Source organism: Drosophila gunungcola (assembly GCF_025200985.1).
Source record: "Drosophila gunungcola strain Sukarami chromosome 2R unlocalized genomic scaffold, Dgunungcola_SK_2 000017F, whole genome shotgun sequence".
NCBI classification, from domain to species: domain Eukaryota; kingdom Metazoa; phylum Arthropoda; class Insecta; order Diptera; family Drosophilidae; genus Drosophila; species Drosophila gunungcola.
Genome location: NW_026453173.1, coordinates 579,519 through 595,744, shown reverse-complemented (window position 1 = coordinate 595,744; position 16,226 = coordinate 579,519). Strand labels below are relative to the sequence as shown.

Here is a 16,226-nt window from a genome sequence, read left to right as displayed (position 1 = left end):
GTTTGTTGCCAACTAAATGGCAAGAAAGTAATTTTTTGGCGTTTTATACTTTTTTGATATATATGACAATGTAAGCCGTCCAACTGCTCTCAAAGGGTTTGTTGTAGTAACATTAACTGCGTGCTTAGCCAAGAGGCTTGTCTTCGCTTGAATAATTTTCAGTTTCTTTTGGACTTAAGCCATTTTTGAGATGTTTTGCAAGCATGCTTCTACCTTTCTTAACTAAAATTGAATCATCTTGCTTGGAACAAGGTCTGAGAAATTTCCCTTTCATATAATCGAAAATGGCGACCTCCTTTGTATTTTTTTGTATCTCTGTTATCATTATGTGAAGCAATTTACAATTGGCAAATGTAAGAATGTGACCTAAAAATTTGAATTGCAAAGAAAATGCGGAAAAGTGCTTTATGGTTGATTAATCTACAACAAGTAATTAGTTTAAGAGGTGGAATGTGTGGCAATCTTGTTATAGCTCTGTTTAAATAGAACAAAACACTACCAGTTTTTAGTTATTTTAGAGTTACAACCTATACAAGACTACAAGGACAACTAAATCGATATTAACAGTTCAGTCTACAAACACATAATAGAAACCAATAAAAAAATTACACTATATTTGATTTATTCGCCACTTTCTTAAACCTAAACTTTGAGAAAAAACTTAAAAGAATAATTAAAAAAACAAGAAAGCAAGCAAACTTCGGCAAGCCGAAGTTCATATACCCTTGCAGCTATTGCAAAAATTAAATATTCTTGAAGACATTAAAATCATGATTTACTTGCGTATATGTTTAAAAGCATTGAAGCTATGATGATGATGATGGTAGCTATATGATATCGTTTTCCGATTTTAATATAATTAAAAGCGTAATTCTGAACTGTCAAATAATTAAATACTCAAAAAGAATTTTAAAAAAAATTACAAAATAAAAAAGGTAAATATTTTTTAATTTCTTTTTTTTTTAATATTTTTATTGTTCCCACGGGAGCTTTATGTTAAAGACGTCCGATTTTGATGAAATTTTAACCGTAATTCTGAAATATATATCGTGTTTCGAGTATAGTATGGGGCTTTTACCATGTGCCTTAAAATTTTCGGTTGGCAAGACTAAATATGTTTTATGGTAGTGTTACGGGCAGTGCCCCAAACGTGTATGCCCTAGGAAAGTGTGGGAATTAGTAATGACTTGAAAATTCGTGTTTGGCTGTTAGGGAAAGTCCACTGTCTGGCCAAGAGCGCCACCTAATCTTCTTGGCTTCTTGGCACAAGCCCCCATTATATTTGGCTTCCAGGCGAACAGCGTGTCCAAAGTAAGACCAAGGTATTTAACTGTGATACGTGTTAGGCCTGTTGAGTGAGAAGGTTGTAAAGGGTATAAAAAATAAAACAAAAGAAAAGTTACATTTTTATACCCTTGCAGAGGGTATTATAATTTCAGTCAGAAGTTTGCAACGCAGTGAAGGAGACATCTCCGACCCTATAAAGTATATATATTCTTAATCAGCATCACTAGTCGATCGACTATACCATATAGCTCCCATAGAAACAATCGGATAAATAAATAAAAAAATTATAACTTTGCTGTTTCTTAATTTTTTTATTAGTTTTTCGAGATATAGTAATGGTTAAATATTTCAGAATTACGGTTTAAATTTCATCAAAATCGGACGACTATAACTTAAAGCTCCCATGGAAACAATAAAAATATTAGAAAAGCAAAATTTTTTTAATTTAACTTTTTTATTTTGTAATTTTTTTTTTTAAATTCTTTATGATTAATTAATAATTTGACAGTTCAGAATTACGCCTTTAATTTTATTAAAATCGGAAAACGATATCATATAGCTGCCATAGGAACTATCAAATAAGCTTTTAAATAGCTTCAATGTAAACATACACGCAAGTCAATCATAATTTTAATGTTTTCAAGAATATTTAACTTTTGCAATAGCTGCAAGGGTATATGAACTTCGGCTTGCCGAAGTTTGCTTCCTTTCTTGTTTTTTATTATTTTGATTTTTTTCATTAAAGATTTTTAAGATATTTAAACCGTAATTCTGAAATACTAAACCATAAAAAAATCTCAAAAGAACTAACAAAAATTAAAAAACATCAGTTTTAATTTTTTTCCTTTATTTTTCCGATTGTTCCTATGGGAGCTATATGCTATATTCGTCCGATCCGTCTCGTTCCGACTTATGTACTACCTACACTATAAAGACTTCTGGGAAAAGTTTCATGCAGATAGCTTTAAAACTGAGAGACTAGTTGGCGTAAAAACGTGAGACAGACGGGCAGAAGGACAGACGGACATGGCTAGATCGACTCTCCTAGTGATACTGATCGGAAATTTCTTTTTCACGTTGTAAACGTTTGACTGATATTATAATACCCTCTGCAAGGGTATAAAAACGAGTTTTGTGTTTGCAAATATTTTGTGATTGCTGAAAAAAATATAAGAAAACTTTATAAAACATTTCTTGATTTATTTACTTACTAAATGGTTTTAACTGACTCTGCTGAGCAACTCTTTTTGGCTTTTAAGAACTCTGCATTGACTATAAATATTCTTTCTATAATTACAGTATTTCAAAAAAAACAATTAACGTCCACCATTAACGGATCTCCAAGATCGATGCATCAGGACGACAGTTTTGGTGGTGAGTCTACTAGTCTAGTCATAATGCAGTTTAATTGCATTTAGGTAACAATTTTCTTAATGTTATTAGATTCTTTCAACTTGCGAAACTATTCTCCAAGTCGACGAGGCCAAAACACCGATACTTTGTCGGAGGCCTATGTTTACGGACACCCACGGCTAAACACTCCAAATAGGTCAGGCAACTCGACTCGCTTTAATTGATTGCTTCGTGGATACTTCATGTTAAGACCGTCGCCAATCCGTCTCGGGAAAAATGTAAAATTAAATAGGATTAACTCAGGCTGTAATTTTATATGTATGTAGTTTGTGAATCTTAATGGCTTGATCAATAATTTGTTTTTAATTGTTTTTGTTTTAAGAAGAAATGGTAGGAATGAACCAACAACTGCAAACGATACACAAATATTATAAGTTTAAGTTTAAGGACACAATAAAAATACATAAACACACATGGGCGTTGATATACAAATCATTTATGCTAAAATAAATAATTAAAGAACTACTTTTAAAACGAATAAACTTCTGCCTGACACGTTCAAAGCCACTTACATTTTTTTCAGCTCTCTCTTAACCCCTAAGCCTTTTAAGCATTGAGTGCTGCATACCCACTACCAATAATTAATTTTTTTTGGCATTAATAATGGTATCTTTTGTGCTCCCTCTGTGCATTTAATTTGCATTTTTAATAAGAACAGCGTCATGTCAAATACGTTATTAATTCTACATTTGCGGTTTTGAAGGGTGTTACGCCCCACAGGAACACTTGTCAAATGGGGCAGTACTTGACGGCAGTTTCGAGACCACAGATTAGGCAACTTGGTAAGCTTTTAAATTAATAAAATTTTTTTAAAGTACTAATCATGACACATCGATTGACTAATGGCCATTAATATTCACTGCCTTCCCGCGATGGAAGGATAACGATTATGGGATGTGCATACACATGCCCGCATCACTTAATCATTTTAACACAATTTGCTCAGCAGTGAAATGGAATATTTGGTTCTCGTTTTCAGTTTCGTTTCCAGCTTTCGGCCATTCTAATAAATTATAAATAACTTAATCATGGCTGAGCGTTTTGAACCGTAAGTCCTTTGCTTGTCCTGAAAAGAACCTACGAACCCTCACCGAATCTCACTCTTAGCATCTTGAGAAGATTTACTGTGCCCCGAGTTGACGCGGCTGGACAACTAACAAATAAAACGAGCGCTTTTATATTTTTGCCACCCACTTCAGCCTGATCAAGATGGTTGAACATAAACTCACTTATGTGTGCTTATGTGGGTGGGCGAACATGCTTGATTTGCTCATTTCCAGTTCATTGAAGGCCAACTAACTAGGAGGAAACACGGTCATTTCCCGTATAACTACACAGCTGACTAAATTATTTGCAAGCGATATTTTAATCGGATTTTCCCAATATATGAATTATGCTTAGGATCATGCCGCAAACTTTACGGCCCACCAATTAAATAAAATATTTAAATATTTAATTTCCGGTGCAGATAGACTCCGTGGTTCAAAAAATTACAATTCTGTTCAGTTCTGTCTGTCCGTCCGTTTATACGTAAACTAGTCTCTCAGTTTTAAAGCTATCTACATTAAACATATATACAGAAGTCAGATTTTAATGAAATTCTGAATTCTGTATTTATGAAACATTCAACAATTACTATATCTCGAAGAACTTAAAAAAAAAATAAAAAACAGCCAGGTTACTAATTTTTATACCCTTGCAGAGGGTATATTGGAGCTATATGCTATAGTCGTCTGATCCGCCTCGTTCCGACTTATATACTACCTGCAATATAAAGCCAACTTTTGGAAAAGTTTTATCCAGATTGTTTTAAAACTGAAAGACTAGTTTATGGACGGACGGACGCTGGCTAGACCAACTCTCCTAGTGATGCTGATCAAGAAAATATATATTCTTTATAGGGTAGGAAATGTCTTCTTTACTGCGTTGAAAACTTCTGATTGAAATTATAGTACTTTCTGCAAGGGTACAAAAAAATTAAATTAAAACAAGAAGGGAAGCAAACTTCGGCAAGCCGAAGTTTATATGCCCTTGCAGCTATTGCGAAAATCTAACTTTTTTATAAGCTTAGCTTAAAAACAGAGAAATTGATTGGAGATTAAAATCAGTTATTTATTGAACTTCATTGCTTTTTCGCTACTACTACGCGATTTTCACTTAAAATAAAAACTAAACTGCAAATCTCACAAGTTTCGCGATTTGCTAATACAAAATTAAATGTTCAATTGTTTCAACGTGATCTGCAGTAGAGCTCGCGATTTTTTACAATTTTTGTTTGTTCAAATAAGTGATATACTTTTAACAAACACACACTACAACATAATTGCGCCGGTTAGGCAAAAAAAAGGGTTAGTCGTAGGAATAGCTCTGCCAATTCAATTCCTTTTCCCTTTTTTTGCTGTTGCTGGCCATTTATCGCCTGATTTTAGTTCCTAAGCTATTACGGCGTCGCCGCAAGGGCTGCCAATCCCGCTTTTTTATCATCAAATCTGGTTGTATTTGAAGGCCAGGTGCGTGCAAAATTTTAAAATTTGCGGGAAGCGGGAATTTTGGATTTTTAAAAACAAAATTTGGCTTGTTTAAATTTTTTAAATAATTTTTTAAATACGCACGTTGATTATGTTTCACTTCTTAAAAATAAAATAGAAGTAAAAGATCAAAAATATGTTGTCCGCGAGAGTGGGTAGAGAGCCGCTTTAACAAAATGTTTGCTCATATCAATTTAAACTAAGGACCAGCCAAATAACGTTGGTAGATCCTCGATGACCCCCGCCGAGCGTCGCTCTTCACATTCTGCGAAAAATCCTCTCAACTAAAAAATTAAAAATTTCGTTGACAAAATTTAAACTTGGCACGACATTGAAAAATTCAATCAATCAATTTCGTGTATAGCGGGATACCATTTAGGACATTTTAAGTCACTGCGGCAAATTATCGCAAAGCTCTTTCTAGCCTGAAGCGGATGTACGATAATGATTGTCTATTTTTTTCGACAACATATAGAAACTTTTAATTTGCCAAAAATTTTCGAGCCTTCAGCTACAGCCTTGGCCACCCTCATCGACACAGTCACAGCCCTTAATGACTCCTTGCTGTCTATTGTGAATGGCACAGGCATTTCTATTGCTATGGAAGCAGAACATGATTTGAAGGCCAAAACTGTTAAGCCGACCCAATCTAATCTTAAGAAGAATACAAATAGGAGTTTTTTGTTTGTCGCTGTGAGGAACGACCCTGTACAATATATTGCAGCTCATCTAAAGATCAAAATGGAAACTGCGCTTCTTCCGATTTCGCTAAAAGAGCATCCTTATGTATTAACTGCCTTTAAAAGGGACACACTGCCAAAAAATGCAAATCGTTCAATTCTTCACACAACACGTTTCTACAAATATCTTTCGTTGCCACCCCCTTCTTACCCCACTCTCATGCAGACGTTTCCATACACTTCGCATGTTTTGCATGGAAATGCATCGGATGGAGTCATTCTTGCAACTGCTGTTGTGAGCTCAGGTTCACAAATAAACTTTAAGATCGCTCAGAGACTCAAGATTACAAAAGAGGACGTGTGCTTAAGCTTGCGAGGCCTTGGGCAGATTAATGTCGAGGTACAAAAAAAAATACTCACGGTTGTGAAGTCGCCAGAGGGGACAGTCAGTCGTCGTCCGATTTTTGGATCATTAAAAATATTTCTGGCTATCAACCGCTTCAAGCAGTGAACACAAGCGGGTTGAGGGTGACTGAAAATAATCATCCTTCTTCTTCAAGCCGTAAAAAGTAGAAATGCTTATCGGTGCAGATACGTTCTTTGAGCTATCTGTTGGCCAGATAAAGCAGGGGCCTGAGCTTTCCATCTTAAAAAAGTGTTCTCGGCTGGATAGAAGTGCCTTTGAAAATATAAAGGCTGAAAAATGGTACATCTCTGGAGTCAATTGACATAACCATGCAAAAATTTTTGTGTGTGGAGGACTTTCTTACCAAGGCTAAAGTTTCCACTCCTGAGCAGCATGTTTTTGGACAGCACTTTGAGAAAAATACTAAAAGATTGTCGCCCGTCAGATTTTCGGTTCGCTTGCCGTTCAAATCTGACTTAAATTCAATTGAAAATTTTCAAAGGGCCCTGGAGGAATATTTTTCCATGGGCCACATCTCTTTTACCAATGACAAAATTCCAAACACATCGCTCTATTTCATTCCGCAATGCGTTCTACGGCCTCGAAGTACTACTTTTTTTTTAGCTATATGATTTTTTTTATTTGTTTAATCGGAACGGAATTTGATGTATTCGACTGTGCCCACCAGTATACCGCCATACAGCGACTCTCACGTGACGGTTCGATGCCGCTATCAGGAAAAGCTACCGTTGGCGATGTTGGCACGTGGAGCTCATTCTCAATTGCCACCTTAAGTTCATCTAGGCAGCACCTTGGTGGAAACCTCGAGCCCACCAGCACCCTTCACCTAGTGAATCTCAGCGCGCAGTGTTACTTGCTGCCAGCGCAGACAAAAGTGGGACAAGTGAACCGGTGAAGCTTCGATCCAGGACACGGAAGAGAACGCGACACCTCTCGATGAAAAGGTACCCCCGGGCAAGACCCGATACGACCTTCGATCGAACCCAGTCGAATTTAGCACTGGAGAAGAAGTTCGGCTCTACTCTCCTACACGGCGGATGGGACGATGACCAAAGTTGCTGTCTGATTGGGTTGGACCTTCCAACGAAATACCCCGCCACTCCGACCTGGTCTAAAAGATACGACTCCCCGGGAAACGTGCTACCAGGACCGTTCATGTCAACCGCCTAGCCCCGTATAGAGACCCAGAACCAGAAGTACTTGGCCAGGAGACTCGAGTCTGAGAAGGGGATAATGTAATGAAAGTTACCAGATCTACCGAAACCCTTTCAGTGAGCTTTCGATATTCGGACAAAATGTAAAGTACGCGATAGTTACGAAGAGTTGACAGCCCGGCTGTCAGATTACTTTTCTCTCTCTCTCTCTTTTTTAATTTTCTTTCCTCGGTCATAGAGTAAGAACTTTATAGAGGCACCATGGTGCAACTATACAAGGTGGTCCCAACGCAGGAGCTGCTCTTTTTTGCGGACGTTATTTGTACCAGTCGTTTGTCAAAAGTGCGAAAGCATAGAGTGTAAACTATAGTTTTTACACTATGTTATTGGGACAGACTTATATGCTCACATTCTGCAGAATGGAATGGTTAAAGTAGATGGCTTCCTTGGTCAAAAACCCGATTTTGGGTGGATTGTTTCGGGAGGTGAAAATCAACGAATCTAGCAATCCGTATATAATATAGAATTCGAGAGAGATAGGGAGCTAGACGAATAATACTTTTTATTTGATGTTTTATTTTTTTTTATTACCTTTGTAGGTATATTGAAACCTAAGGTGAAACTCTAAAACGGGTTATTGGTGACGAAAGCCACTAAGAATAAGTGGCACGTTCAAAGAAGAGATTGTGAAGGATATTGGCCGTAGAGTAATGCCAACAATTTGACATGTGTGTTAAGCCTGTTAGACCAGCAAATTGTGTATAGAGGCGAATTTTACATTCTTTCGCTTTGGGTTATATAAGAAGCAAAAAGCACTTGGCTCTTTAAGGGTTGCATGCATACATAAATAAAAATTCAATGCGAAAATTCAAAAATGGATAAGTCAATTTGCCAGAGGAAGGAATTTCAACTCTAAGGTCGGATTGCACAGCTCGCACAGACTATAAATTTTTAGTAGCACAATATAATATTAATACAGAGAAGCAAAATGTGGTATCATCAGCGTATATAGGTGGTATCACGGATATACGGAAAATTGTTTGGATCAAAGAAATGCATATAGAATTGAAGGGATTAAATGTGCATCACATATCTTATCATACTTCTTTAATTATATGTATTTTAATCCTTGTAACTTTAATTGTAGAATGTTTTTGACTATAAGTGATATCAGGGTAGTTGTAATCTTACTTATCGCACTTATGAATGTTTTCCCAAGTTAGGGATAAACAAGCAACTCCGTGTGATATACGAAATAAAATAATAATACCGATTAAAAAATTTTTCCAGCTCTGTGCATGCCACTTTGTCAATCGATCCAGAGCCATCATTTACGATCTGTAACCTAAACCATGCAAGGGAACAGTTGTTAGCACTTGTAATCTGTAAGGACACTTGAGCCTCCAAGTATTATCACTTGAAATGTGTCCCGCACTGCACAAAGGACTTATGCGGGGGTCAAAATATAGCTCTCCCGCTCAGGGCAAACAGATGCGGTATTTGCGTAGGCCATAGGTAAGAATAGAATACGAACGACGCTAATGTTACTTGCTAAGAAACTTTATGAAATAAAACAGGTTGAAATTAAAACTCAGCAAATGAAGACGTGTCATTATTTGGACCTTCTTTTCACTTACGCTGTCCATGTACACTTGTCTTCTCATTTGTACTGCAATTAAGCATGTGCTGTGTTGTGTCCTTTTGAGTGTCGAGTCCCGGTTGGGCATCTCGTAAAGAAGACTTTCGTGGTGTGTTCGATTACATCCGTCAATCTTGCAGTTTTGTTTGTTTTGGCAATTCTGTACATTGTGCTCCTTTGATAGACACACAAAACAAAGTCGATTTGTTTTAGCGGTATCCCAACGAGCCGTAACTTTTGTGTTTTCGACCCAGATTTGGCACTCACTTAAGTTATGTTCCAGTTCACATAATGGGCATTTCGATAGCCTGTTCGAGGTTTTCGCTATAAACACTGGCTTGTTGCTTTCATATTTGGGATTTTACAATAAGAGAGGCGTCGATTACGGACACATAACCTTGGCGGTGGTACACAGCCATTTAGAAAATTCTATAATAGACATTTCTACTTTAGTTGTTTCGACCAATTGGACAGTGGTTCCGCCCATATGCCAAAAAGATGTGATGACCGTGTATATTAATCATAAAATTTTTGATTCCATGTACACAATTTGACTTAAAAATGTCCAAAACTTTTTATTTTCAAACCGGGTTTTGCTAGATATCTAACCGTACTTTCCAACACTAGAATTAAAAGCATGAACACATGTTAATTTCCGAAGCACAGCTGTTCTTTGATAAATAATTGCGAAGGAAAAGCGCATTTCGAATTGGTCTCGTTATTGTTCAAGTTCATAACTTAAAATTATTTTAAATGGATTTTGAAGCTACAGGTATTTACTTTATCTTGTGTAATAAATTTAAAACTAATTTGATTTGTGTATTATGTGAAATGTTCTCATGGGAGCTATATGATATAGTCGTCCGATCCTTAGAAAGTCCCAACCTTATATTTTACACCAAAACTATGGCAATTCCGAACGTTCAGTTATGTGCCATCTACAGGATATAGTCGTCCGATCCTTATGTAAAAAAACGACCCATCATTCTTACTAAAAAAACACCAAAGTTATGGCATTTTCAATCGTTCAGCTATATGGAAGCTGTAGGACATTGTCGTCCGATTTGTGAAATTTATTTAGTATATAGTTATAAAAATTTTATAGAATTTTGATGGAAGTGTCATAGCGGTAGCACATCAAAAGGTATTTATGGCCGCGGCTCCACTGTGTACTGTTCAAACAAAATCGAATTATACAGGTGTTATTTACAGTTCGAAGTCAGATAGTAGACTACTTCGCGTACATTTGTTAAACATGAAACAATCTGTTCTAGCTTTCCAAAAGATATCTTGGGAAAATCTTTGATCTTGGCCTATTGGGATCTTATTAATAACTCTGGCCTTCCAAACCAAAGCTATAATTCTTCCATTATATCTTGGACGTTGTTTGGATTTATCTTCATATATGATACTATGGCTTCACCTACAAAGCACTTACGCCAGCGTATTTAGTTGTCTGTTGTCATATTGGAAGTAGGGAGTAGAGTCATCAAAACTGTGTTTAAGCAATGGCCCCTCATCGGTAAAACCAGAAAATTGTGGTAGATCTTCCAGATTTACGCTATGTCGAATAGAGGGGTTTCGTTCAGACCTCTCTTTTTCTATTTTCAGTATACTATGAACCTCAGAGTTGACTTGTTGTTGAATCCGATGGCTTGTTTCTAAGTCACTTTCCTGTGTAAACACCTCGTATTGTCTTATTTGTCGTTCAGTTAACGTTTCTATTTCATTTTGAATATGTTGTATTCCAAGGTGTGCTTTTTTTATGTCGGATTGAATGACCTTTTTGGCCTTATTTAATCTTCGATATATCTGCTCGCAGTGGTGATAACAGAGCCGAGATTTCTGTATTGGGATCGTTAGAAGGAGTTTTACCTGTACTAGTCTCCCTTTTCTTCATTTTTTGAAGAATTGTGTTGTTAAGATCATCCGAGTCTATTTCTGACATCTTTTTTTCCTTATGTTGTACATGCTCATGTATTTGATCAAACAGAATTAGCTTGTGCCTTATATATATATATATTCTTGATCAGCATCTCTAGGAAAGTCGATCTTGCCGTGTCCGTCCGTTTCTACGCAATATAGTCTTTTAGTTTTAAAGCTATCTGCATGAAACTTTCGCAAAAGTTGTCTTTCTATTGCAGGTAGTACATAAGTCGAATCGGATGACTATAGGATATAGCTCCCATAGGAACAATCGGAAAAATATATGAAAACAAAATTATAAGTTTGCTGTTTTTAATTTTTTTTTTAGTTCTTCGACATATAACAATAGTAATATTTTAAAGAAATTAAATTTAAACTAGAAAGGAAGCAAACTTTGGAAAGCCGAAGTTTATATACCCTTGCAGCTATGACAAAAATTAAATATTCTTGAAAACATTAAAATTATGATTTACTTGCGTATAGGTATGTTTAAAAACATTGAAGCTATGATGATTTGCAGCTTAATTATTCGATAGTTCCTATGGCAGCTATATGAAATCGTTTTCCGACTGCAATAAAATTAAAAGCGTAATTTTTAACTGTCAAATTATTAATAAGTTAGTTAAGAGAAAAGTTACATTTAAAAAAACAATTTTATATATTTTTATTGTTTTTATGGAAGCTATATGATATAGTCGCCCGATTTTGATGAAATTTAAACCGTAATTCTGAAATATTTAACCATTAATATATGTCGAAGAACTAAAAAAAATATTTAAAAAAAGCAAAGTTATATTTTTTTTCTTTATTTTTTTCCGGTAGTATGTATATTATGGGAGCTTTATGCTATAGTCGTCCGATCCGGCTCTTTCCGACTTATGTACTACCTGCAATAGAAAGACAACTTTCATCTAGATATTTTTAAAACTGAGAGACTAGTGTGCGTAGAATCGGGCGGACAGATGGATGGACAGACGGACGGACAGACGGACGGACATGGCTAGATCGACTCTCCTAGTTATGTTGTTCAAGAATATATATAGGTCGACTGAAATTATAATACCCTCTGCAGGGGTATAAAAATTACTATGGACTTATTTATATTTACTATTTTCATGTATAAATCGTTAGGAAAAATAATTTATTCAATCATGAAATAGTGACATTTACTATGTTTTTTTTACCAGTGTTAAGTCTTCATTTCAGGTTTATAAATAATGATTACTCTTAAAGTTAAATTTTCATTTTGGCAAGTTTCTCTATTCACTAACTAAATGCGAGTGACGTCAGTGACGTCATAACAAAACGTAATTGCCAATAATTTCTAAGATAACAGCTTAATTTTAAATTTTTTTATTTAAACGATAGTTATATATTTAAGAAAGCGGAGGAGAGCGGAAGAACTGTAAGCGGGAGGAACCCCGCTATTCTGCAGATGGCGCCACATTGCATATTTATTTGGCTAGTTATTTTGCCAAGTCAATTATTCTCTTCAGAAAATACAAAGAGAACTTAAATTCAATTTAGACGCGGTGTTGCGCTTGTAGATTGGTGTTCCAGAAAATAAAGTCCCAAAACATTTCGCAGCTCCTTACTCACGATGATGGCGTTGCCAAATATGTCGGGCTGACACAGAACTCCAAGTACTTGAGGCGGTCAACTGATACTAAAATCTCGTTCCGTTAGGGGGATTCCAGAGGCTGCTTAACGGCGTCAGTGCGTATGAAAACGTGAGTATAACTATGAATTTCTATTAATAAAAACATCTTTTGTTTGAATGACGCCCTGATGTTGTTGGTCGAATTTTCTGCATGTATTCTCGAAAAAAACTTAAGAAAATTGTAGAGTCTACTGTTTCGTCCAAATCAGCAAAAAATTTGTTTGGCAGTCGAATGGGTGTTCCATACAACATCTCTGCTGCGGATGCTTTAATGTTCCCCTTGAAGCAAGTGCAAAGTCCAAGCAGCGCCGTTGGTAGCATTAAGGACGATTTAAAAGATCTGTGCCACCTTTTTATGAGTCCTCTTAAGTGTAGGCCGTAGTGCGTATGTGCTTACTTCCAATGAGATTTGTAAGTTGCTTGAAAAATTCAGATTCAAATTGAGTAAATTGATCTGTGGTAAGCGGTTGGCAGATCCAAACCGAGAAACCCATTGAGTCCAGAACGCAGAGGACATCAATTTACCGGTAATGTTTGAGAGTGGTACCGCTTCTGGTCATCGCGAGAATTACTCAATCATTTTGAAACTGTAAGCGAGAGTTCTCATGCAATGGAATCACAACAATATCCAGGTGGACATGGTCAAATCTCCCGTTTGGAACACCGATCTATATTGGAGAGATATGACTGGGCTTGTGAATCTTTGAGCTCCGACAAGGAAGGCAAGTTCAACACCTTTTAAGGACGTCTCTATTCATCGATGTCCACACAAACTTCAGTCGCACTTGACGGACTATTACTCTGACACTCGGATGAGACAAACTTAGAATATACGAGGATTTTGGTACATAGAAGCGAACGGTTTCTGAGGCAAACTGATTACTGTTGGCATTGTTATTGAACACAGTCTCGAAAAAGCACCTGCAATTGTATTTTCAGAAATTTACGTAAAGAATAATCGAAGAGAATCGAGAAATATAACTTAAGTGGTTATTTGACGGGGAGATGTTTTTTGGTCGCTTCTGAAATACATAAACAACCATCGATGAGGTGATTAAAGTACTTGATGGCCTCGAATATGGCAATCAGTTCTCGATCGTAGGTAGAGTAATTTTTCTCAGTGCTACTTAAATATTGGAGAAAAATACCAGCGTTTGCCACTTTTTGTCTGTCTCTTAGCAGTTCAGACAGTGGTGCTCGTATGATCGGGCTTAACATCTTCGATAGAAGTTTATGACGCCCAAAAAATGAACCAGTAGGTTAATAGGATCAGAAAGTGCATAATTGAGGAAGGCATCTATACGTTCGGGTGGTGGTTTAAAGCCATGTTTGCGATTGTGCAAGCTGACATTTGCTCAGGTTGGTGCTAAGGCCATTATTCAGAAGGATTTTTAAAACATCCCGAATATGTTTTTCGTGTTTATCAGCGGATTTCGACATTATGATTATATCGTCTATGTAGCAATAACCAAAATCCATGCAACGGAATATGTTGTCCATGAAACGCTGGAATTTTTGGGTGACGTTTTTCAATTCGAACGGCATGTACTGGAATTCAACTAGTCCGAAAGGTTTTATTCTTGTTTGATTTTTTTAATGTGTTGCGGGTCAGTTGATTTTGATGGACAACGTATTTAACGTTTTCTCGACCACCGTTGAACATTTTGAAACATTTTGTACTCATAAGTTCTTAACTTAATATTACAAATATTTGTTTTTGTAATTAAATAATTAATTTTATCGGGTTACAAAAGAAAATTGAGTAGTCACATGCTATAGAATATTGTCAACCCATTTTAATAAAACTCAGCGCATTATATGATATATTCCAACCGTATTAGGTTAAAAGAGTTTTCTGTATATATATATATTTTTTCAAATGTATTTATGCATTGTATATATAAAAAATGTTGGGTTATATTAATTAAACTTAAAATATATTTTCTTTGGCCTAACATGACTAAAATTTCTAAATATATTTTCCAAAGTATGTTGTCCTTAAGCAGATGCACAAAGTAGCTAACTTGACGACATGGATAAAGTAAAAAATACATGAGTGGCTAAAATCACAAAACGCCTTCGATGCCTTTGGTAGGTCAGAACTTAGAAGCTTATAATAAATTTTGGGGTGGTTTATTGCTTATTAGAGCTACGCAGAGGCTTGTTCTAATTGAATGGTAGAATGCCACACGTTGTATCTCGGGCCGGAAACAAGCTTTGTGGCCGCCTGAAGTATCTCATTTCTGTCAGATCGATAATCTGCAACGCATAAAAGAGTTTGAGGGTGAAAGAGGAACTCGATATATCTAGAAACTTACCTGTGACGAGATGCACCATCATCACACGTTGCTGGGTGGTGTGTTGCCACACGTTAAGGTGGTGTACCGATCTACGAACAGAAATCAGTATTCAAAGTAGGATTTGTTTTCACAGGTCCAAAGTAGGTCCACTCACCTGACCCCATCGAGGTTGGCCAGCTCGCAATGCAGGGTGCGCAAGCTAAGGCTTAGTGGCACTGCATTCAGGAGGATGGCCAAAGACTCTCGAAAAAGCTGCACCGTCGTTATTATTACAATTATAGAGAAGAGTATCGTGCACAGCGGATCCGCATATTTAGCACTTGGCTGGAAATAAACAAATCAATAATTTAAATAAAAACATGAAGAAACGTTATAGTAGAGTGCCCCGACTATTAAATACCCGTTACTCAGCTAAACAATTTCAATAGAATAAACATGCCGCTGAAAATGATCGGGTTTTGGGTTAAATGTTTAGATTTTGAAAATTTACATTAATGCTCATAACTTCATAAATAATGGTACAATTTGAAAAATTTTGTATAAGTCGATAGATATTGACCGAATTAACATATGTGACTGACCTCTACAGGATGCCGTGACGGACATTCGCGATTTCTGCGACATATGTATAGTGGGCTTTGCCTCATTTACGCTGTGTGGGCATAACTTAAAACTAAATCCCATCTCATTTTATAGTTTCCAAAATCTCGACGTAAACTTGCGTACGACTTTCTTGTTGTTATTTCACTTATCCAGTTCATACACTGGTTGATTATTTTATTAGATAAAAAAAAAACACCTCTTGAATTTAAGACGTTTTTAAAGTAGAAGGTGCGTCACGTTAATATTGTTTGATATCAAGTCTCAAGCAGTCTCTCACAATCTCAAGCAGTATCTGTCTCTGAGCTTCAAAGAATCCGTCATACGGGTATGGCATTACATTGTTCGCCACATTCATTGACAATTTCATTGAAGCTCAGAGACAGAGACAACTATATAGATACTGCTTCAGATTTTTTTGGTAATAAGTTCACGGTCACACTGCCTTTTTAACGTTAAATTCAAATTTTATTCTTTTGTTTATTATACTGTGTTTATCCCGCTAATTTTAACGTTTAATGGTTTTAGTTGTTACCTTTAAATGGTAAAAAATATTTTGTAAACATTTAAGTCTCGCTTTCTTATTCCGGTTTTTCGTCAACTTCAATAAAT

At 36.2% G+C, this 16,226-nt stretch overlaps 2 protein-coding genes across 11 annotated transcripts in view; one reads left to right on the top strand and one right to left on the bottom strand.

Moving 5' to 3' along the window:
- LOC128256383 (nuclear pore membrane glycoprotein 210) overlaps window positions 1-2,950 on the top strand; it is a 42,413-nt gene extending 39,463 nt beyond the window's left edge. Inside the window, 2 exon segments of the mRNA XM_052986697.1 lie at window positions 2,587-2,661; window positions 2,731-2,950. Coding sequence (XP_052842657.1) covers window positions 2,587-2,661; window positions 2,731-2,864 — 209 coding nt within the window. The 3' untranslated portion in view covers window positions 2,865-2,950.
- Window positions 2,951-14,602: 11,652 nt separating this feature from the next.
- The window catches only part of LOC128256386 (proton-coupled zinc antiporter SLC30A2), a 36,173-nt gene continuing 34,549 nt past the window's right edge, over window positions 14,603-16,226 (bottom strand). For 8 of the 10 annotated variants that reach the window (XM_052986702.1, XM_052986704.1, XM_052986705.1 and 5 more), the window contains 3 exons: window positions 15,169-15,338; window positions 15,033-15,103; window positions 14,603-14,973 (listed from right to left, as the gene is read on the bottom strand). In XM_052986702.1, coding sequence (XP_052842662.1) covers window positions 14,864-14,973; window positions 15,033-15,103; window positions 15,169-15,338 — 351 coding nt within the window. In that variant the 3' untranslated portion in view covers window positions 14,603-14,863. Of the gene's footprint in view, window positions 14,974-15,032; window positions 15,104-15,168; window positions 15,339-16,226 lie in introns of those variants that run through there. The other 2 variants (XM_052986710.1, XR_008267768.1) reach the window with 2 other exon arrangements.